The following is a 24,536-nucleotide window of genomic DNA, read 5'->3' as shown; positions in this document are numbered from 1 at the left end:
GCTTAAGTTGACAGTTTACAGGTGAAAGAAGAGATGGTTCTCAGGTGGTCATTGCCTATTTCTAGGCTACACCAAATTGTGGTCTATAACTAGACCTGTTGGAGGAACAGGGGTAAGTTGCACATCTAAATACATCAAAGCAAGCTTCTCACTACTTTGAAAATGATAGTAGGGAAACAAAACATTAATCTATTTCAATTATGTTAATTGTTTTCTTATAAATTACTGCTTGGCTACTTGTATCCATACAGGAATCAGATAATTTTGAGCTTTTGAAAATTTGTTTTCCAAACTGCAGTAATTTTTTAGACCTATTATTCCACTGGAGTCCATTAGTTTAAACAGAAATTGAACGTTCTCCTGCAATACAGTACTAGTCAGTGGTGGGTTTATGACATGGCTGTTTGGGTACAAAGAATTTACTAAACCTGTATGAAATTTTACAGTTATTCTGAAGAAGCCAGAAAGCCAGACAAGATTTACTAGAATATATCTTTAAATTTTGGAGTCTTAAAATGAACCAGAGATTAGATTTCATTGATCACTACATAAACCACGGCTATATCTTTTTGGTTTTGTTTATAAACAGAGACTTGGACCTGAAATAAAGCTCATGTTATGTGAAACAACTGGACTGTTACTCCCCATATAAAATAATACATGAACTGCTGAGAACAAAAAAGTTAGGTGCCACACAGTACAAGAAAACATCTGTGCTAGGTAGCTCCACTCTTTCCAAAGCTCTCTATAGGATCTTAAGTTCTATTACAAACGGTGTTTTACATTGCATTCTATCCATATACTCACATACGCTCACACACGTGTCACATTCACACAATGTTAACAACCACATACCCTGTTCTGGCTCCAGAGAGTTGCTCCTTTGAAACGACTGTAGTAACAGTATTTCTGGTGCCAGATTGCTTTCAGAATAAAAAGTGGTTACTATTTACACAATTTGTTCAAGAGCCCTAACGATAGGTTCTAAAATGGACTATTACACATGAAAATTTTATCATAGATTCTAGGTTTCTGTGAACTTTATCATTTTATCTCTTAAAATGGGGAAAAAACCCCCCATAAGGCAGAAACTTTGAATAAAATAAATAATGACCATACCACTGTTATTTGAACTAAATGAAAATCATGTGAACTTACCTTTCCAGCATAGTGCTGAATGCCAAATGACAGTTCCACTCCTTTCGGCCTCCAAAAGTATTTGCACCGTAAGTTATCTTCAAATTTATCTAGACATTGAGAAGTGACATTGATACAAGGGAGTTACAGTGACTAAAATCTTCATCTTAATTAGGGACAGTGTGCTGCTCAAGAGGCCAGAACTACTATAAACACAGACATTATTAGATTCCTTAGAAAACAGGCATGGGTCAGCTTCTGTGTGCTTTCTTCCAAGCTGCCACTTCTGAATGGAGCAGCTCATTCAAAAGTAGCCCAATAAGATTGTCGTTCTAATCCCACTGTTTGTCGACACTTTTACGTGTGGCAAGCTATCAAATAAGAGAGGCCAATGAAAACGTGTTAAAATTCATGTTTTGCTATGAATTCACCTATATGTATGTGTAGAGTGAGTTTATTTCAACTACGTTATGCAAAGCTCTGCATATATCTCACTTGCTTAATGTTTATTTGCATTTTTTCTGTCTTCCTTTCCCATTCATTTAGCTTTGTTCAACATGTGTTATGTGTATGTTAAAGTCTTCAGGCTGGGATCATCTCTTATTTACCTTTGGACTTCTACAGAAAAAGAGGCATTTACCTAAACATCTAAAGAGGCTTTCTATTTCCTGTGACTTCCTCTAACAAGATGACAGAAGAAGAAATATCACTTTCTAACAAAAATGTCTCTTGTGCACCATGATATTTTGTATGCCTTTCAATATTTCATAATGAAATTAGTGCTGATACTGTAAAACTTGCTATTAATACTTCTTTATCTGGGCAAGCAACTACAATTTTCTGTCATGTAGTGGTCAGAAAATAGTATCAACATTTTTTTTCCTAATGTTAGAATCCATTAATATTTTGTGTTAGTTTTTTTCTTCCTGTTAACATTTAATCTAGCTTTTATTTAAAGCAAATCAGCAGTAAGACTGATCAGAAGTGGACCAAGGAACGTGTCTCTTTGGAAGTGTAAGTTCAATATTCAGTATTAACTGATTTACAGAAGCCAAAGGGAGGCATACAGCTTTAGTACACAAATGAAGACTGGAATGAAGCCATAATTCAAGTTTCAACTCAGCCTAGCAGAAGTAAAAAATCTTGTACATACATCATGCAATTTAACAGGCAGCTGTTATTTTTCTCTGACTAACAGTTTGAGTCTCTGCTGCACATTCCATTGAAGGAACTGGAACTCTCTGTTTCATATTGCAAGGAAAAATTGTAGTTTTAGTAAATAAAAGCAAGACAGCAGTTTTAAGCATGGCACCAAGATTTGTTGATATATATGTAAAATATGCATGAAGGAAGGGAAATATTCAGCCAGATGGCAGACCAGAAATAACACATACTTTCTATTTATGATGAGATAATCTGGAGTGAAGCAGTATTTTGTAATTGGATAAACATGGGCCTAGGAGCCTGGGAGATCTAAATTTTACTCTGAACATTAATGCTGCTCACAGGGTGGTCCTAGACACAAGATTCTACTATGTTTCAGTGTTCCCTGCAGTTTGATGTACCTCACATACAGGGACATACAGGTTATTTCCTGGTAACACTGAACAGTAAGCCCTTGACAACTGATATATAACTTACCAAACAAAAAGAAAACACATAAGCAGAGAAAAATTATGAAGCACAATGAAAAATACACTTAAAATGTCAAATGGAACGGTACAGCCTTAGAAAAAACAACTAAGCTAGTAAAACTTCCTCCAATTTCCCCAAATTTTTGTTTGCACATACCAACTAAAGTTAGGTCTGTTGCCTGAGGAAATCGGCTTTCTTCATCTAGCAGAGACAGGAGACCCATGGGTTTCTGGAGGAACATGTCTAGAAGTGGGCGGTTGTCCTCATACTCCACTGTAAGAGCATCAATTCCCTCATTCTGATACTCCATCTGTAAAGTCACCGGCATAGTGTTAATATTGAACCAGTAAAAGCCACATCATCATAAGGACATTTATGATGCACAACAATACTCTATAGGCCTCAACAACATTATTTACAAAACTTCAAACAGAAGATGCAATTCTCTTGCATTTGAATGACATGCTCATTTTATAGTTTACAATGTACTTCTAAATACGATCTATGGCTCAGGACAGCTGATTCAACCAGACCTTATCAGAGCTGAATTTACCTGCTCAAGTGCAAAGATATGTTGATTGAAGTAAAACTGGATCTGTTCATTAGCAATATTTATGCACAGTTGTTCAAAGGAATTTCTTGCAAAGTTCTCAAATCCAAATATGTCTAGTATCCCAACATTCATGCCATTTTCAGCATTGCTGCATGTTAAAACACAAACAAAATTCATCATGGGCAACATCGAGTTAAAGTAAAAATAAACATAGTAACTAAGACTGCATAATTGATCCAATCTGCTGCAAAAAGAGAGGAGGAAAAAGTGTGTTTGAACCTAAGATAATGGAGTACTTTTCAGCACTGTTAACACTTTTGTTTTCCATTTGTGTCTTCCATATTTCCAAGAAGAAGGCAGGACAATCATAGGTACATAGTAACAGACATATTAAAACAAGTGGTTTTAAACAGCTGAATCCCAAATAAAATCTATTGTCTGCTCTCCCAGGCAGACTGAAGGTGCCAAGCTTTAATAGTATGTTTTAGCTAAACTCAGTCTGAAGGATAATTACCAAGTCCTCTGCTGCTACAAGTTGGACTGTGAAGAGGCCATGTGCTAGATGAAGTGTACTTCTACCAGGGTCACCACTAGAACTGCAAGTATAGATAAGGACATGCCTATATGATACAGATCTCAGATCAAAGACATTTTGACACAACCTAAGAGTTCTTCTTGTTTTTAAGAATCTCTCCCGCTACTCGAAAAGACCAAAGCAACCAGATCAGTACCTGACAATTAAATCATAAGGATACACAATGTAAATGTTTCTGTAACTATGAAAAATTTAAAATCATTGCTTAAATCTCAAGTAGCAGAACAATAATAATCTGAGATCACTATTTATTACTAGCTTGCAAAAGCAGAAGGACCGTGAACACATACTGAACTTTTTTAGTGTACTCCAATTATTTACCAGCCTTTGGTATGAGTTTTTACATAGGAAAAAACTTTTTAAAGAATTGTACAGCATTTTAACTACTTAATTTCCATTGACTTCAGTAGCTAAATTTCAGTCAGCTCTTTGAAAATGTTGGGGTTAATGTCCTGGAAACAGAATTCAGTGTCACAGCATGAAAGCTATTTTGAAGCCTTAGCCAAAATAAACACAGCACCCTTTCTGCAAAATCAAAAATATACAAATGGATGAACCCATCAAAGACATATGCATGGTAAATACACACAATTCAGTGATGTGTAACTTGCCATATATTTTTATCTGGCTGAAGCAGCGTATTAATACGATTTACTATCCAGCTGAAGAGCCGGCCATAAAGTGCTTTAGACATGGCATCTCGCACGTCAGCTGCTTTGTCCACAGTGTTTGTTCGGATAATAGTCTCCCCTCGTGTTACAACACAGTGGGAGGTTAGGGCCTCTTGAAGTTCTTCTGACCCAATACTTAGTAGTGCAGCAGCTAAAAGACAGTGGAAAAAAGATACATGACTGTGATTTTGCAGCAGAAATCACCAGCATAGCCCAACTGTTACCATCAGTTAAGAGATTCTCACAAACACAGTCAAATAGCATTTACAGAACTGACAATGTTAAAATGTATTTACCGTTATCTAAGGCTTCTGGGTTGGGAACTTCACTTTTATCTGTTTGGTGTTGTGAAGAAATGGCAGCAAACTCAATATTTCCAGTATTTAAGATTCCAGTCAGAATTCTGTACACTGAGTACACTTCCTATAAAAGATGACAAGACGTATTTTTAAGGAATCAAATTAGATATATATAGATTATATTTAGGCAATGAAAATAAAAAGTGGGCACTGGAAAAGTCATTAAAGTTTGTAATGTGCTTGTAATGTTCTACAAATTCAAGTAAGCTCTTATTGACATATAGAAACAGTGTAATACAGAATTGTGAATGGACCTGCCAGAGTATCAACTGAGACCTCAGGCTATTCTTGGCTTCTGAGTATGTGGTTATGCTTTCACAGTTCACTTCTGTCATAAGATTCTGTGCCACAGGTGTCTATCCACAATACCAAATGGCAGCCTGTGCACAGGCAGCACTGGAGGTGGTTTTTGTAACACAAGTCAATAACGGTTCAGCAAGTGGATCTCTTACCTCATCAGTGAATCCTATTATTCTAAAGCAATGCTGAATTGCTTCAAATTGTCTTCCATAGGAATCTTTAGTAACAATATCATGCATTACTCTTCCAGTTTCATTATCAATATATCTAAACAGAGTGGGAGAAAGAAATCACCATACTAGCAGATTTGTCAGTACAACCTCCAGTGACTTCAAATCTGTCAGTAACTGGAAAGAACATTTATTTCAATATCTTCCAATTCTATACTTTGGTGATAATTCATAAGAAGCTTTTGTTTCTGTTGCAATAACTTTTGCTTATTCTTTCTTAATATCTTTGGTAGTGTCACCAACGTTTCCCATACACCCCCTCATCCAAAAGCGATTAGATGCACACAAAGTGCAAATATCCCTTAAATGAAATACAATTAAAGATCACAACTCCAAAGCATATTCTGAGTTCTTACTGAAGCATTACAGTAAGAAACCATAAGGTGATTCTCTTAATTTTAAAGTAGACAATATATATAATAATAAGCTTGATTCTTCCTTCTTCTCTTTAAATAGTTCAAGTTCTCAAACAAATACAAATAATATAATGTCTTATTGTCCATCCTCCTCTTTGCTTGGGAGGATTAAAAAAGATCCTTAAGGGATGGAGAAGGATTAAGAGAGATTTTAAGGCATCATACTGAAAGCAAGAGCTGATCAATAGCTAATTACAATGAGCAGTTAAAACAAGTGAGTGAGAGTTACCTAGGAGGCTTTTTATCAGGAAGTCTATATTCAGAAAGCTTCTTCTGATGATAAAGGCCAGCATAAATATAATAAAATATATGGAAATTTTTCTCTCCCCTGGAAAAAAAAAGCATCTTTTTAAAGCACATGTGTTTATTCTTGTGGCATCTTGTACAGTGTAAAAGTAGAAGTTTTTATCATGAGCTCACCAAAGTAGCAAATCTTCCACAGAAAACCCCAACCAACCAAAATATTGCTCCAAAGAATGAAGCAGCTCTGGCTTCCACTACAAAAGAACCTAACTGACTATTCTTGTCATCATAGCTATAACTGTAAAAGGATTATTCCTTTAGTAGAAGACACAAAAGCATTTAAAATAAAGCATTTTTGAGAATTAATCAGAATCCAAACATTATATAAATGTGAAAGGTCAGATAACGAATATACCTACACCGCCTGTTTTATGACCCTTGATTTTTCAAGTAGATATTCAGAAATCTTTGCCCCCATTACAGCTCCTGTGGGTGTAAACATCATTTCCAGATATTTTCCAAAGCGACTTGAGTTGTCATTGATGGCAGTGCAGGCATTCCCAAATGCTTCAACCAGAGGATTCACCTGCAGAATTTTCTCACGCAAAGCACGATTATTTGCCTTGACAAAACAGACGTAGATCGGAAGGATCGTTAAAATAATATATTGCTTACCCACTATCCAATTCTTGCTTCAGAAGCGTAGCATCCCTTTCTCAAGCTTGTACAGACTTAGATACTTCATTAACCTTTCTATTTATACAACAACAGGGCCAACAAGTTAATGAGGAAGTCTCCCACAGTTAGGAAAAAACAGATATTTCTTTCCCTGCAGTTGTTCTGTCTCTGAGGTGTCACGTAAGTAGTCAAGAGTACCAAATCCACCAGAAACTAAACACATCTACTTAAGATTAACCTTACTGACTTGATTTTACTGTCATTTTGCACTAATATCATTACTCATAACACTTAAATGTGAAAGAGCTTCTAATATTGGAGCCATGGCAAGATCTGACATTGTTTATTGTATAAATGAACAGCGGTACATGTATAACTACAAGCAATGAACATTCAGATCTGGCAGCTTCCCCTTAAAAAAATATCAAATGGCTTGGTGTGGGTCATCCTATAACATCTTTATTCAATACTCACACACGATTACACCATCCCTAAATCAAGAGGGGCAACTCATGAACAGCTTTAAGTATTAAATAAAGTAGAAATTGGGGGCAGGATTGAGAGGATTTGGTCATAGTTTTACAAGATCAGGTACGAGATACCTTTCCCAAGAAGGTCAAATGTTGGACGATCAGATGGGCACTTTCTGTCTTTCCAGCACCACTTTCCCCACTGATGATAATGCACTAAACACACAAAACAGTTAAATGCACAGCTTACCACATGGTTGATTTCAGCTATTATGGCTTCTATTTGTTATTTAATGTTTAGTACCAAATCTACAAAATACTTTTAGGGTCAACTCCCTCACGTCTCTTCTAGAAGGAAAGGACAACAAAGGCTCACTGTGTAATAACTTATTCCCCAAATTACTAAAATATGTTCTTGCAATGCCTACAATGTGCATATGTGCAAAGAAGTGACTAAGGCCTCAGACACATAAATGAGTGACCACGTCAACAGACTAACATGGTACACACATATGTAGCTTGTTCCAAATGCTTAAAACTCGGCTTAGAATGGTCTAAACCGTTTGGTATCCTCCTCCCTACTGTTACACTCATGGACAAGATGGAAGGAGAAGGTCAATTCATACCTTAGTACTGAAGTGTGAACACATCATAGCAAGTATGCATTCTAACAGCATTTATTGTCCCACTTTTTCACACGTTCTACAGCTCATTAGTACAAATATTAGTCTAAGGTACAATATCAACTGACACATAATTATAATTGCAATTGCATATATTCATGTGTTTTTCTGCAAACATCTGAAAATTATTTGCACCACATTGTGAACATAGAAGATTCTTGGCTGGGAGAAGATACAGAGCCCTGAAATACTGAATACAGTACACTTCATACAGAAGCAAGTTGTTATGCAGCAGTTATCTGGTCTTGTCTTGTGATGCATGACAGCAGGTGCAAGGATTTACTCTAAATAATGTGCACAATATACCACTTGCAGGTCATTTATTTGCTTTTTGTCAGGTATTTTTGTTCTTGGAAAGAGATAACCTAGTGATGGTTTTACAGTGTTAACAATATCTAACTTAATCATCTCTGTGTGACTAGAGAAGTCACAGACAACAGTTTACACAGTAAAAGCCCATGAATTCTTGCGTTAACTCCTAAAACTCTTGTAGAATTGGCCAGAACTTTTAACTTCAGGAGAAATGTTAGACCTGGAGTCAATTTTCAGGCTTCACAGGAATACACAAGGGAGAGCTCAATGGATAAAAGAAATAGAATCAATATTTTTTTGATCTGGCTACAGTGTTTATCTCATGCACCTTCACCTGAAGAACAAACATAATATTGGCCAGGTAACCAGAGATAAACATGCTCCTGTAATCCTTTGTACACAGAAAACAGGAAACTGATTTAGACCTAAATGCAAATTACTTCTTAAACAGGTATGAATCATATATTATTAAAGGTGTACAAAGTTAGCCAGATGGGCTGATGTCAAAACTAATTTTTTTCTCCAGATAATAAGTTCTCCCATAACTTATTCTACATGGAGACCTGTTTTCTTTAATGCCTCCATCAAAGAGTATATAAGTCATTAAAGAAGTATCAGCCATCTCTCAAGCCACATACTCAGTAGAACTCCTTTCTTTCTCATCTTCAGTGTTCCTTTTATTTGTCTTCTTTGCTCGATATTTTCCAATTGCAGGTTTTCTATTAATTTATATTATTTTATTCTGCTTTTGTGATTTTAAAAAAGCATTTTCTACAAATTCTTTTGCGATGGGCTGGGTAAAGTCAGGAGGATTTTATAAATAAAAATAATTATTAGCCCTCAATATTCATGTATATACAGCACATCAAATTAGAAAGAGTACAAAGCTACAAGCTTAAGAATGTAATAAAAAGAAATCTAGCTTTAACAGCATGGCATTCCATTCTCATTAAAAATATAGCTATATAATTGGATTTGTGTCCTTGTTAGATTTACATTAGATCTGTCCTTAATATATTTTATTAAAAAAATAGTGAATGGTTCCTATTTTTTGTGACTTGCAATCAAAAGAATTGATTATCTATTGCTTGATAGTGTTTTCATGTGATGGAAAAGTGGTTCAAACTCTTTAAGTGCTATGGCATTGAAACCCTCCTATTTAACACTGGCATAAACTATTACAATACCTACTGTAAGACAGGCTACAATCAGACTGCACAACAACACTCTGCAGCTGGTGTCAACTAGTAGGATTCCATGGGTATACAGGAAACTCTATTGGTCAGGTAACTCTGTCATCCTATTTGACCCTTTAGTCTCTTTTATGCCACTGTGTTCTCTTCAGAATTTCCAAACATGACTAGATTTCTACTCCTGTTTTCCTGATGTAGGAAGAAAAGAATTACAGAAACAAAAAATCCTAGAACATTAGCGATAGCCAAGTAACATGATGGCAGTACAATTAATACAAAATCTTAACCAAAATGGACAGATTCCTACCTGATCTTTGCTGAATGTAACCATACTTTGGTAGGCAGCATCCGCAGAGGCGAATATATGTGGGGGATTTGATGAACGCCTTACACCGTGATAAAGCTTGGAGAACTAAATTTAAAAGAACACACAACAGTCAACACATGCAATTTAGCTGCATAAGTAAGAACTGAAAAGAGGATACTGACTATATTCTCCCTGTTCAACAGAAGGTAGTAGCCTGTTTACCACAGAATTTCCATTGAATTTTCTGGAAGAAGAGTGGCACTGCTCAACTTCCAGAATACAAACTACAACATCTAAAATGCACTCTGATGTTTCCCACACAAGACAGCGAAGTGTATCACAAAGAACAGAATTTCAAACATAAGCATTCAACCAAAGAAATACCCAATCTATTCAAAAGAAACATCAAAGATAACAGTTAATCTGAAATCCGGCCCCTACAGCCCTGAGTCACCCACGGAGACAAAGATTTATGACTCGACTTCTCTTCATATTTGTAGGGAATTAAGCTGCTTCTATACTGTGTTTGATTCACTTGTTTCTTTTAAGCAACAGTCAATGGCACAGGACATGTAATAACCTAATAGTTAAAGTAACAGCCTCAGCATGAAGAAGTTCATGTAACTATCTTCTGTTTCCCAGGAGCAAGTCCTAAATGCTAGACATGAGGCACAGCTGTGGATGGGGTAATCTTCATCCCTCCTGTGGAATTTATGCCACCAAACAGGAAGTAACAAAATCAAATAAGACCAAATAATAATAATCTCAAAAAAAGTATTTGTAGCTACTCTTTTCTGGAAGAAGAGAAGGCTGGGGTTTAGTCTGTGCTCCTAGCTTCCAACATCATTTAAGTATTTTAGGCAACGCTGTTAATACAAAATGTAAAGTTAGTACTGTCCACAGCTTGGAATCTCTCTTACCTGAGGAGAATAAATGCTGAGATTCTGGAAAGGGTTTAAGGCTATTAAAATGTCTCCAACATAAGTATAAATTTGTAAATCAGCATAGCGTTTCTGCAGCTGATGGATAATTGTATCCTGAGAAGATTATGAAAAGTTTGATAGTTAAACCATGTCTTCAGTTAGGAAAACTTTTGTAAATACAACACTGATTATTTATTATAAGTGTTACTATTTTTTTTTCAAATGTCAACACCACAAAACCAAACAAATACTTTCAAAATTCTTGCTAATACTGTAAAACTAAGTTAAATATTAACTTAGTACATATTTTGTATTACATTGATTAGTACGTATTTTGAGAAGCAAACCTTCTGAAGAGAAAATGACCATGCACATTACTGCTGCACTTCACAGTACATTTCCATTTAATATTCTATTTGACCATGAAATAAGGATAATAATTTTTCAAGGATTAAATTTTAAGTGGTAGTAAGAGACTGTTTTAAAGGCCAGTAGCACAATTTAGTATTATTTCTTTTTCTTGCTGGGATGCAATATAAGGATCGTCATAATAAAAATTTAAAGATACTCTGCTTATAGCTGATACAGTGAATTATGCAACTAATATTGTTTTACCACTTTTTATGAAGAAGCTGTATGTTCTATGTTACTCTATAAATTCATCAATTTTAGGGAAAGTTACTTAAATCTAGATCCTCGTGACTAAAATTCACGTTTTAGGAAACTCGCAAAATATTTTAAACTAATATCACTCAATTTGATTCTTCCACGTAACAGGATTCACTTCTTCTGCTTTTATATCACTATATAGAATATTAACAAAGTGATGATAGCAGATCAGTGATAACTCCTTTGCCATGGTGAGACAAAACCTTGCAAGAAACAACCTCTCATGCTGTTAAAAGAAATCTAAATAGCAGAAACAGGCAAAACATAAGGCATAGATATCAGAAACTACTACTCAGTACAGTACCTCATCTAGAACTTCTAGATTTACCAGATCATCATCTAGAGAATACTTGTCAGCTCCATCCACATGGTAAGGTCTTCTTGTATGTATTCGTTCATACCTGGAAGTTTGTTAGTAGAGCACCAGCGTTATAAAACTGTATCAAAGATGGAAAACATTAAGAGGCAATGGGAAGTCATGAGTGAGTGTTTTTGTCATGTGGAAAACACAGACACAGCCTAAAATACATATTTTTGCCTGAAATGTCTTCTTTTATAAAAGAAATAGGTCAGTTTGCTGTCCAGTGTACTGTTTTCTCTTTGTAATATATATAATCCTATCTATTTATCAGAGACAAATATTTATCTATAGACTTACTGCTCTTCACTCACACAATAAAGCTTAAAAAACCCTCCCTCTTTTTCCCTTCCCTTCCCAATCTAAGTTAATAAACTACCACTCTGTATAATCAGATCTTCCCACTATGTACCCAGCTGACAGTATTGTCATCTAATGAAGTTACAAGAAGCAATAAGGAGTATAAAATCCTTCCGTTACCTTAGTGCATGCCGAAGTGCCTCCTCAGATGACCCCAGATCTGGCCCAAAACAACATTTTTGAACCAGAGTTGCCATCAGACTCTAAACTGTATGAATGTTCGGCCAGCTTGTCCTCAGAGATTTAAGCCACACAATAAGCAGCAGAGACAAACTGTCGCATAACCCCTTTATAATCAGATTATTCTGAGGGAATCTTTGAGAATGCTGTGTATATGTTTTTAAACAACACATCTTGTTCAAACAGGGACAAATCAAGAGGCTGTAACATGCCTTCCACAGAGGGGGTGAAATATGAATGCTGTAAGCACAACTAGGCTTTTCTTTACAACAAACATAATCAAAGCGTAGTAGAAGGACACCCACAGAGATACAGTCTGCATCCTGCTGAGTAACATTTAGCATTGATCCTCAATGACAGTCCTTGACAGATTGTTTCTGCATTGGTTGCCATGTAGAAAGTAGGAACCACATGATCACACATCCCGAAACAGCACTAAATATTATATCATGCACTAAGAGAATGTTACTATGACCTGGCAGGAAGCACTATCCGTAATGTTGACAGTTAATATGAAGATGTAGTAGGTCTTTTTTTCTTTAGTAATATCTCGTATACTCACAGAATCCTGGTTCAAAAATGAGCATTGAGGCTTTTGCTTTTTTTCCTTTATGTACACTTCTATGTTTGAAGCATGTCAGCTTTCATTCAGTAAAGAAAATGTTTTCATATTCAAACACTATTACATCATCACAAGAATTATTAAATGGAAAGTCTCAAAGAGGGAGGAGAAGAGTGTTAGCTACGAGTACAGCTTCACTGATAATTGTGCTCATTTAATGATCCTAATTTTGTTTATATCCATTTTTATCAATTTTTCTTATTTACTTTCGGCTACGAGATAATTTCTGAAAAACTATTCTGTAATGGTTTTTTTGAACTGTAACTAAATAAAACTGTGCAAACTGTTCTTTGAGCTAGGAAATGAAAGAGTGGGAACATAGCTGGTTTTGCCAATGGTCCCACTTAGGTTTTACCTCCTATGTTCCCAGAGATGGTAGTTTGCTTGACGTTGTACATGTGAAGAAATGAAAGGAGAACACAAATAAGAAGCTATAAAAGAAAAAATTGTTAGAGTGGCTATTATTTCCAGTGGGCAGCATGGTGACCATCTGAATTTGTCCAAAGTTCCATTCAACTAAATTTTCCATTTTCAGATCTTTGATTAGGTGGTCAGTCAGGGGTTCTTTTTAGTTTGTTGTTTATTTTTTTAAAGTAGACTCTGTATTCAAGAGCATTACTTTGCTGACAAGCCAAGGGTAGAAATGCATGTAAGTGGCCTAATGTACTACTGTTTTCTCTAACTGTCGTTTCTGTTTCAAACCAGAATTCAACCCCTTTCTTCACCGCAGAGAAAAATGCTGCTGCAAATAATGTAAATGATTTAGAGATGGGAGCATGAGCACATATTTTAACAGTTGCTTTACTTTGTGGAGATGTAACTAAGAGTAGTGGCTAGACACTATAGCTAACAAAACCCATCCATGGATCTTTTTCTTCCTGGAGAAAACCATTGTAGCCACAAGAATAAATTGCAACAAGCCGCAAGTACGGATGTATCTACCAGAGGTGAAGGGAGGGGGAAGAGGGCCCATTCAAACCTAAGCATCTCTAATTGCAGAATGGCTTTGTAAACTAATCTGTTATCTGATTGTGTATTAAGCTCCTGCTGCTTGTTCTCCTTAAGTGATAAACAAATCAATTTTTTTATTAGAAAATGATTTTTAACACTATGTAAATAAATAAGGAAACTTGTCTTAGTCAAATATAAGTAAAATGTATATACTTTTGTGCATCTATTTTCTTGTGCTTAACTCATTTTCCTAAGTACATGATTAGGAAGAGGATATTAGGAGCATAACATCACATTAGCTTCAAATCTCCTGCTGGCCTCATCAGTTTTCAACTGAACTTACGTCCTGCAGATATATTGACAGAATGAGAAGGAAGAATACTGACAGTAACCTTTAATTATTTCCACAATTTTACATCAGAAATACAATCTGATTTTAAAATATTTATATTTTTTAAAATGTCCTAAAAAGTAGAAGGGAACACTCTTAACTGGGAAAATAATTGCTGGTAGATTTTATGCATGAGAAGTAGAATTATTAATCCTTTTTTCAATTATCTTTCTTTCTGAAGACATATAAAAAATGTACAAATTCTATGCAAAAGCTAAATCAAAGGTGTTAGGTTATTTGCCTTAAAATTCCTGCAATGTTCTAAATCATCTTGTATATAGAAAAGCTAGATAGACCACGTAGACTTCTAGATCAAAGTGAAGTTGTTGGCAAGTCCAACCTGAGGAAGGAAGCAGCATAGACCAAGATTTTTTATATCCATTGGGAAGCTTCCTCTCTGATCTCTCTTTCCTCCACTCCTAACATTCTTTTACAAACGTTTTTGCGTTGGCCACTTGATTACATTTACTGGTATTTCTTCTAGGACTCACATAGGAAAAACTGTTTTCTGTACTTGTTCTTCTTTAAATTATTGCAAATTTAAAATGAATGGCAACCAAACTGAGATTTACAAGAAAAATATTCAACATAACTCAACACAATGTGAAAGAAAAAAAGAGTGTGCTACTGCCACAAAGAGACACATAACTTATTTCCTGTGCGTTGCAAAGAGTGATTTTTACTGCTATGCATCAGGTTTCAGCCTAGAGTAACTTGTTGAAGCATCATCATACTAGAAACAATGGCACAGCTTTAATTACAATATAAATGCAGCTATAATAAAAATCTGTGCAACCTACAGTAAAAACATACAGTAAAAACAGCCTACAATCAGACCAAGGACCACTTTTGGGGGTCATATTAGCTTTGTGATTTTTTTTTTTAAAAAAAGGTTTTTAACTCATTTGCCTAAAATTCATATAGATGAAGGCTAGAAGAATTGCACTACGTTACATTGTGTACAGCGTTAGAAGACTATTTCTGGTTCTGGTTCTGTTATTACCTCTGAGTCCAAAGGAAATTACTGTCTGGATGCAATCAAGTTGCTTGCAGTCAATTGCTTTCAAAACTAAATGTGAGCTGGAGAGAAGCTAGATATCTAGTTGTAAGAATTAGTACCTTGGGTGGACTGCTGCTGTAATATAGCTGGCTAAAACAACAGGAGGGAAGCTGCCAAGCCACCCATGGTCTCATCCTAATATCTGACAAGGTAGTCTGAACACACCTGCCCTTCTCAAACTATTAAATACTTGTATTTCTTTTTCTTTCTTTTTTTCTTTACCACGTTTCTTCAAGTTTGATTCTTCCTGATGTACAGATTTGCAATTTATCCTTCAAAATGCAAGTTTTCATAACTGTCTGTCTCCCATTACAAAAACAAATCTCTAAATGGTGACCAGCAGTAGCACATTGACTCAGTGTCCCCCAAATCAGTAAACTCTAAACTCTTTACTGTCTACAGTAAACTTGTTTAAAACTTTATTCATGAAAACTCTTAAGTTTTTTTATTCTTTTAGAAACTGAAAAAGATAGATCTTTTCTGATTGATTCCTAGGAAGAAGCTTACTTACAGACAGGAAAATAAGCTACCTAATGTGTAGGAAAACATCCATGAGAAGAATGAGCGACATCTAGAGTCGGCCTCTTCAAAGCTGCTGACTGGGAAATTGCCACTTTGAATCACATAACCAAAGCCATTCAACGTTAACTCTCAAATATCAAATAAATTACAGAATTTTCACGCCAGGAGTTAAGGACTTGAGAAAATACAGAAGACTGTGGTTTTGTACAATTTCAGCTACTGTGACATTTGATAGACAGTGCTAACAAAATAAATGTAGATGGCAACCAGTGATAATTAAACATTAACTCCCCCTAAAGAACAGTGAAATGCCAGGCACGGACACACAGTATCTAAAATTCTGAAAGATGGCTTCTGAGAATATTACCAAGGGCAAAATTTTTAGGATGCATTCTGTGAAGATTCCTCTTTCCTATTTCCAATTCTAACCTTTTAAACATGTATTATCCTTCTTGATGTTCTGCTCCGCCATCACCATCAAAAAGCAGTTAATAGATCTGCTCCTATATTTTAATTTTTCCATCTCACATACTGTTGTGACTTTGCTTTTTGGGATTTTCTCCTGATACACTGTATAGAACATTAAGATTGTTCATAAATAGGTAATTTCTTAATTGTTATACATTCAAAGGGGGAAAAAATCCCAAGAACATTTACATTTCAATCACTTTTGCTGATGGTCAGTACTTCTCAAACCTGCACTTAAACATTAAAAATCCTCCAGTTCTCTGTTACTTCTACTCACAAGTCTCTAAAAGACTTTATTTTGGAGGTTTTTCTAATGAAAAAAATTGAAAGTTTACTTTTTTTAGAAAGTCTTCCTAAGATTTTATCATCAAAATTTATGCAAGGAATGGCTAGGTCAACACACAGAACTTCGGGGTTCCAAATGTGAGTTTCCCTTTTAAATATCTCCATGACAAGCTCCATGGCATTTTTAAACATTACTCATGGAACTTGAGATATTGCTCAGCTTAAAGGTCTTTGGAAGTTTTTACTTTTTTTTTTTTTTTTCAACTTTTTGAACACTAAACTAGCTGCCAGCTTTGTCAGGTTCAGATTAAGTCCTGACAAGGACAAAAACCCAGGAATAATATTTGATGTTTATAAATAAACTCCAGTGAACATGTCCACTTTTTGCAGTATAATTTGCCAATGTAGACAGCACAAAGACTCATTTAATATTTAGGAATGTTAGGAAACAGACTAAATCTCTTCTGACTTCTTCCTTCAGCAGGCTGGCAATCAGCCTGGATGTTGGAATCTCTTGTGCTATGAATCAAAAAAGCAACTGACCACACGAATGAGTTCAAGATATCAAGTGGCATGTTTGGAAAGTGAGCAGCTCTCTCTTATAATCCCCCTTAATGGATAATCAAACACATTTAAATAGCATTTAACAAAAATATAATCTTACACAACCACAGTAAATGTTTACTATTAAATCAGAATTAACAGTATCCATAATCTGTAATATAATCTTTGCCTAAAGTCTTCCGAGACTCTAGGACTGAAAGAATGAAAGAAAAAAATGGCTATAGCTTCAGATATTATGCCTGTTTCTCTTCATTAACAGGTTTACATTGACCAAAAGTATAGTAAGGGAAATATTGAGGATAGTGTTCTAAGAGTGTTTACACTCTAATTCAGAGAGAATGAGGAATAAACACAAACCTCTACCATGTTTTTATATTATAGTTCAGAGGGTGCCTAAAGGTTCTTGGTATCTTACTGACATGCAATTGCACGAATCTCTATCTTGAAGAATTTATCACTGAAATACAGCAAGATTACTATGAACTTGACTTGTGTACCCTTTATAAAAAGACTCTGTTGCTAATTCTGTACTGTCTTTATCAACACTCAGTTATTACTATACCAAAAACATTTTTAAAATTCTGCTTATTATTCTGGATCAATGTTTGCACGTTCTCTTCTCCACACCTTACTGTAAGTTAGATGCCTACTTTTTTTCAGTTTTGAAATGTAATGCTACATGAGGTACAAGCCGTTAGGAATTAATGTCACCTCTTGTTCTCCTTATGTTACTATGCACACGGACATCATTTGAATAACCTGAAAGCATTTCACAGTCCTTGTGTGAGTACAGGATTGGTGAAAAAGAAGGGAAGGGAAGGGAAGGGAAGGGAAGGGAAGGGAAGGGAAGGGAAGGGAAGGGAAGGGAAGGGAAGGGAAGGGAAGGGAAGGGAAGGGAAGGGAAGGGAAGGGAAGGGAAGGGAAGGGAAGGGAAGGGAAGGGAAGGGAAGGGAAGGGAAAAAGAAAAGAAGCAGAGCTGAGTGAGAGACTCTGATGGTATCCTCTGATTTTAAGAAATGTTTCCTGTCTAGATGTCATGGTTTAGCAAGGAGCAGCTTTTTCTTGGTAACAGGGGGAGCGGGTTGCAGTGAAGAGTTTTTGGACTCTCTCCCTGGCTCCTGGGCTCACACCCACCTCTGGCCCGGCTGGGCCAATCTGGCACCTCTGCCAGCACTATTTAGGGATGGGAATTTGAAGTGCTGGCAGGAGGTGTAAGAGTGATACAAGATGGAGGCAACTATGTGGACCCCACAGTCAGAGAAGGAAGAAAAAAGGAGGAGCACCAGACCAGAGACCCCTCTGCAAGCCATGGTGAGAATGCAGCTGTGCCCCTGCAACCCATGCAGGGCCATGGCAGGACTGAGAGCCACCAGCAGCTCCGTGTGAGTGAGCCCGGACGGGTGAAGGACTGTGTGAGGAGGCGGCCATGGCACAGGCCGTGCTGGAGAGCCTGCGGGCCACAGAACAGATCCACGCAAGAGGCAGAAAGGAGCTGCAGCCTTTGGGATAAATGCACGTTGGAGCAGGGCTGCTGTGTGTGTGAGGTACCCCACAGAGCAGCAGGGAGGACTGGTGTGGAGTCCATCTGCCCTGAGGAGAGAAAAACAGCAGAAGCCATCAGGAATAGACTGACTGAAACCCCGACTCCCTGCCCCACTGGGCTGTCATGGGGGAAGGAGGTAAAAACACCGGGATCAGGACTCTGAGCCTGGGAAGAGGGGAGGAGTGGGGAGAAGGTGGTCTTAAAGGACTGGTTGGACTCTTCATTGTTGTACCACTCTGAGTTGTATTATTTTGGTTATGTTTTGAGGTTTTCTGGTTATGCTTTAGTTGATGTTTCATTAAATTATTTTCTGTTTTCTTCCCCAAGCCCAGTGGCCTGGTCTGTTTTGTCTTGGGACCTTAAGCGGCAATTGAGCTCTCCCAGCCCTTAGGCAATTCTCAGCCTCTTCGGTACTTGAGGCTAATCATGGTCTTTTGCTCCCTGATGGGCCTAAACCATGACACTAGAGGCAGCTATATATTGGCAAGAATAAGAGTGCTCTGGCTTCCAAGATGATCAGTATGTATGTTTAAAAAATAATGATGTATTTGACTTTAGATGGGAAAGAAAAATTCAGCATTGCTGGAACAAATATATGTGAAGCAAAGTTCTAACTGCAAGGAAACGTTTAGGAAACTTTTATGACAATAGAGTTAGCGGACTATTTAACAACAAATAAATTTCTTAAAATTAAACTGCATAACTGCTTCTATGAAAGCTGGTTGATCTTCAAGCACCACTTTGTCCAAGCCCAAGACTGGTGTGTCCCCACAAGTAGCAAACCAGAAAAAGCTGGCAAGAGGCCTACATGGATGAAAAAAGAACTACTGGAATTATATCAAGAAGAAAGAAATCTATGTGAGATGGAAAAAAAGCCTGGTTGCTTGGGAAGACTAAAGGGACATTGCCAGAGTATGCAGGGACAAACACAGGAAGACCAAAGCCCTTTTGGAATTAAACCTGGCAAAGGAAGTAAAGGAAAACAAGAAGGGCTTTTTCAAATACCTCAGCAGCAAAAGGAAGATTAGGGAGAATGTGAACCTGTTGTTGAATAAAGAGAGTGCCCTGGTGACAGAGAATGCAGAGAAGGCAGAACTACTCAACGCCTTCTTTGCCTCAGTCTTCACTGCCCAGGCTGGCCCTCGGGAAGCCCAGTCCCTGGAGAATAGTGGAATAGTCTGTAGAACAGAAAGCTTTCTCTTGCTGGTTGAGGATGGGGTTGGAGACCTGTTGGGCAAGCTGGACACACACAAATCTATGGGACATGAGGGGATGCATCCACAAGTACTGAGGGAGCTGGCTGATGTTATTGCTAAGCCACTCTCCATTATTTTTTAACAATCCTGGAGGACAGGTGAGGTGCCTGAGGACTGGAGAAAGGTCAATGTCACTCCAGTCTGCAAAAAAGCGTGAGACCCTGGAAAGGTGATAGAACAGCTCATCCTGGATGCCATCTCAAAACATATGAAGGAAAAGATGATTATCAGGGGGAGTCAATAAAGGTTCACCAAGGGAAAATCCTGCTTGACCAACCTGATAGCCTTTTATGAGACTGTAACTGGCTGGCTAGATGAGGGGAGAGCAGTGAATGTCATCTACTTTGACTGCAGCAAGGCTTTTGACACTGTCTCCCATAACATCCTCATCAAAAGGCTCTGGCAATGTGGGTTGGATGAGTGGATGGTGAGGTGGATCGAGAACTGGCTGAATGACAGAGCCCAGAGGGTGGTCACCAATGGAGCTGAGGCAAGTTGGAGGCCTGTGGCCAGTGGGGTTCCACAGGGACCGATTCTGGGGCCAGTCTTTTTCAACATCTTTATCAATAATCTGGATGAGGGGACAGAGTGTACCTTCAGGAAGTTCGCTGATGACACCAAACTGGGAGGACTGGCTGATTCCCCAGAAGGTTGTGCTGCCATTCAGACGGATCTCAACGGGCTTGAGAGCTGCATAGAGGAACCTCATGTGGTTCAAGAGTCCTGTATCTGGGAAGAAACAACCCTGTGCACCAGTGCAGGCTGGGGATTGACCTGCTGGAGAGCAGTTCTACAGAGAGTGACCTGGGAGTCCTGGTTGACAATAAACTAAACATGAGTCAGCAATGTGCCCTCGTGGCCAAGAAGGCCAATGACATCCTGAAATGCATCAAGAAGAGTGTGGCCAGCAGGTCAAGGGAGGTTCTTCTTCCCCTCTACTCTGCCCTGGTGAGACCTTATCTGGAGTCCTGTGTCCAGTTCTGGGCTCCCTAGCTCAAGAGGGACAGAGTCGTGACTTCTGGAGAGAGTCCAGCACAGAGGACTGGAGCATCTTCCTTGTGAGGAATGACTGGGACTGTTCAGCCTGGAGGAGACTGAGGGGGGATCTTATTAATACTTTCAAGTATTTAAAAGGTGTATGTTAAAAGGATGGGGCAACACTTTTTTCTGTAGTGATAAGACCAGGGGTAATGTACAAAAGCTAGAACACAAACAGTTCCACTTAAACTTAAGGCAAAACTTCTTTACTGCTCAGGTGATAGAGCTCTGGCACAGGCTGCCCAGGAAGGATGTGGAGTCTCCTTCTCTGGAGGTTTTCAAAACCCACCAGGACACATTCCTGTGTGACCTCATCTAGATGGACTTGCTTGAGCAGGGGGGGTTGGGCTGGATGATCTTTACAGTTTCCTTACAATCCCCTACTATTCTATGATTTTATGAGTTTATGAAAGCTGTTAATGAAAAGTATGTTGCTGTTAGTTACCATTTATGCCCTGGTATTGTTAGAAACCAGACAAAACATACACATAATTAACTGATAGCTTATAAAAAAGATACAGAGAAGGAGGAAAGATAATACCTGGAGCTCATCTTTATGCAGCCGTGACATTGGACTTTCTCATAAAGTTTACCCTCATGAGATTACAAGAAACAGGAGTGGAGTGCTGATGCTGAAATTTCTTATTCACTCAAGACCATGGAAAAAGATTTCAGTTTAAAAGATGTCAACAAATGAAAAAAGAATCATTTTCCTCATTACAAGTATGGAAAAAAGGATGTCTTGGCTGGGTTTTCTGAAACTGAAAATACCTCTTTGCATCTCATTGAAGAAAATAATTGAAGGAAAAATAAACATGATAGATGAGTTTCAAAGAGCATAATTTTCATTTTAAAAAGCAGAAGTAATACTTAATACCATTTTTCATTTTAAAAGTAATTTTTTACTAGCATCAACCTTTTCTTTTTAATATTAATTTCTAACCTAAGGGAAATAATAGAGTAAAAAGCTCTCTAGTAAGTTATCTTCTGGCAAAGTGACATTTACTAGCAACAAACCAATGACAGCAACAAATGGCTGTTGGTAGGCTCCTTTGAGCTCAGAAAGTGCCCCTTGAGATAAGAGGTGTGAAGAACTGTGCTGAAGTCAAGTCTAGCTATACGGCACACAAAGAAATTTACAAAGTAAAAACGAAATAAACTGAATAAAATAAAGGAAGTGCTTCAGTTTATGGTTCCAGAGGTTGATTCAGGTGATCCCGTCAAAAGAGGACAATTTGGTTTTTTTTTTACTCCTCTACCTCTATTCCTGGTCATATGAAGTATCTCCTCCTTTAATTGAGCTATAGCAGCTGAGGTACTCCTCTGCAATCAGTAACAGTAGAAAATTATCTGTATGTTTCTGCTGGCTTAGTTGTTTTTCTCTTAATTTAGAAGTCCTAGATCAGGAGGTTTTGACAATCACTGGAGCTGCAGTAAGAACAGCATCGTGAGCTTGTCTCTGGGAGCTGTGGGAAAATGAGAGAATCCAGTTGTCTCATTTTCAGTAGCGTGAACTGCTACATCAGCTCTTCACAGCTCTCCATCATACCCTCTAAACCAGCACTATTGACTTTCTAGTCTGCAGGCTTGCTCTCAGGCACAATGACTTGAAGTGATGTCCCAAAATAGGCAAAACTGGCATGACTCATTGAAAAAAAATTCTATTAAAACAAGATGCAGTCAGTAAAGAACCAAAAGATGCAAATGCAAAGCATTGATGCTGGAAGACTTTCAAATGAGACAAAACCCAGACACCTCCTAATCACTTATCATCACCAGTGACTCCCTGGGTTCCCTCACAGCAGAAGTGTTGTTAACACCAGCATCCTAATGATTTTCCAGTTTCTGGAAATTTTCAGCCTGCACTCTGAGAATGTTTTATTTCACTTCTCTTTTAAACAATTGATCTGTAATGTTGCTGCACTCCTAAAGAAAAGGGCATTTACTCCTCTCTATCTCTGAACACCAGTGAATTAATGCACATTTCATTGTACCTGTCATGGGCACATCAATAACAGAAGAAGCATGCACATATATCCAATTGTATAATAGAAAGGTTTTACTCAACATGTGTTTTAATTGGCCTATTTACTTTGAAGTCGTGACTATACATTCGGATTACTTTTACAGATCACCACAGATGAATGCCTACAGATTTTTTTTTACGGGTCATGTGCTCTTCTGCATGTCAGATTCTGTATTAAAATTGTTTTATAAACACATTACAGAGTTTTTGAAGGCTTTTAGTTGGTACCAATTTTCCTAGGGGGTGCTAAGCTCTACTATTATGAGACCATGTCTATCCTCTGGGCAAAATAGTAATTAGATGCTCCTGGTGGCTGGTTCTCTTGTAATAATCTTATGTTTGTAGTCCAGTATCAAATATTTTGCAAGCTCATTAAAGTTTGTACCAATTTGATGAAGTTTTGAATTTTTGGAAAACCAGAATTTCATTGTTCTGAAGGGCATGTTGTAGATTTCAATGGTAAATGATCACTAAAGTTTTGTCCTCACTGAGCATGCACTGAATCCAGATCAAAGTGGGCTATTGTTTCAAACAACAAGTAAGGGTACCATAGTATAATGCTATTAATAATCAGAAAGATAATCTTTAATAGTATTTAGGCCCAGTGGCTTCAAAGTAAAGGTAAAGATTACTATTTTTCCAGCAACTTAATCACATCTCCCTTCTTATGGTTCACTGGCAGAGGATGAAGCCACCTAATTCAGAGGCTAAAAGCAAACCAAGAGTCCAGGAAAGAATAAGATAAAGTACAAAATAAGGTACAAAGATTCCGCCGAGAGTAGAGCTTTAAGAGTAGAAGAGAAACTGTAACATATCTGAGAAAGGTGAATTCAGTGATAAGAAAGAATAAGAAGGCCAAGAGCTACATTATCAGGTGAGGAAGAACACCAAGAATAGAGAAATGACTAGAAAAAAAGAAGAATCTGTACTAGGACTTGCTGAAGAAAGTGAAGGTTAGAAACAGAAACTATTGGATTGGTAGAGGAAGAAGACATAAGAACCTGACTTTAATAAAGCCATGAGGACAAACAGTATGAACAGTGAACACAGATTGATGGGAAAGATGGATCAGATAATGACCTGAGACAGGGAACCTAGGACTGGTTGGCCAAGAAAATTTGGGAGCGTCAGGGACAACAATGTAATTTAAGTGGGTAGGGAGGATCAGATTAGGACTAAATCTATCACAATAGAGTCTCTTCCACCACTGCAATCTGCATGTGCTACTGCACCCAAGTTGTAAATAATCACCCACAGCAAACAGAACACTTAAGATGGGTTACGTGGTGACAGGATGGACAAGGAGTTAAACTCGCTTAGGTGAGCACTGATTCATACTGGGGGTGCTGCGAAGCAAAATCCATCCTAGATTTCAGTGACACATAAGTACAAGGTACAGGTGCTTATCTGTCACATAGAACTCCCAGTTAATATATAGAAAGGCTTGAGGAAGGAAATGCTGTTTTGAGCTTGATTCCTCTCAGTTCACATTACGGAGCTAGATCTCAGAAGACTGTATCTGAATACGATGAGGAATC

At 37.5% G+C, this 24,536-nt stretch overlaps 1 protein-coding gene across 1 annotated transcript in view; it reads right to left on the bottom strand.

Moving 5' to 3' along the window:
- Positions 1 to 24,536, bottom strand: part of MYO3B (myosin IIIB) — a 177,825-nt gene that overhangs the window by 90,832 nt on the left and 62,457 nt on the right. Inside the window, exons 10-21 of the mRNA XM_062005192.1 lie at positions 11,679 to 11,775; positions 10,703 to 10,819; positions 9,783 to 9,887; positions 7,420 to 7,503; positions 6,559 to 6,761; positions 6,126 to 6,224; positions 5,403 to 5,517; positions 4,888 to 5,014; positions 4,532 to 4,742; positions 3,326 to 3,473; positions 2,929 to 3,082; positions 1,159 to 1,247 (exon numbers count right to left, since the gene is read on the bottom strand). Coding sequence (XP_061861176.1) covers positions 1,159 to 1,247; positions 2,929 to 3,082; positions 3,326 to 3,473; positions 4,532 to 4,742; positions 4,888 to 5,014; positions 5,403 to 5,517; positions 6,126 to 6,224; positions 6,559 to 6,761; positions 7,420 to 7,503; positions 9,783 to 9,887; positions 10,703 to 10,819; positions 11,679 to 11,775 — 1,549 coding nt within the window. The remainder of the gene's footprint in view (positions 1 to 1,158; positions 1,248 to 2,928; positions 3,083 to 3,325; positions 3,474 to 4,531; positions 4,743 to 4,887; positions 5,015 to 5,402; positions 5,518 to 6,125; positions 6,225 to 6,558; positions 6,762 to 7,419; positions 7,504 to 9,782; positions 9,888 to 10,702; positions 10,820 to 11,678; positions 11,776 to 24,536) is intronic.

Source organism: Colius striatus, chromosome 11 (genome assembly GCF_028858725.1).
Source record: "Colius striatus isolate bColStr4 chromosome 11, bColStr4.1.hap1, whole genome shotgun sequence".
NCBI lineage: Eukaryota > Metazoa > Chordata > Aves > Coliiformes > Coliidae > Colius > Colius striatus.
This window is presented reverse-complemented; position numbering and strand designations above follow the sequence as displayed.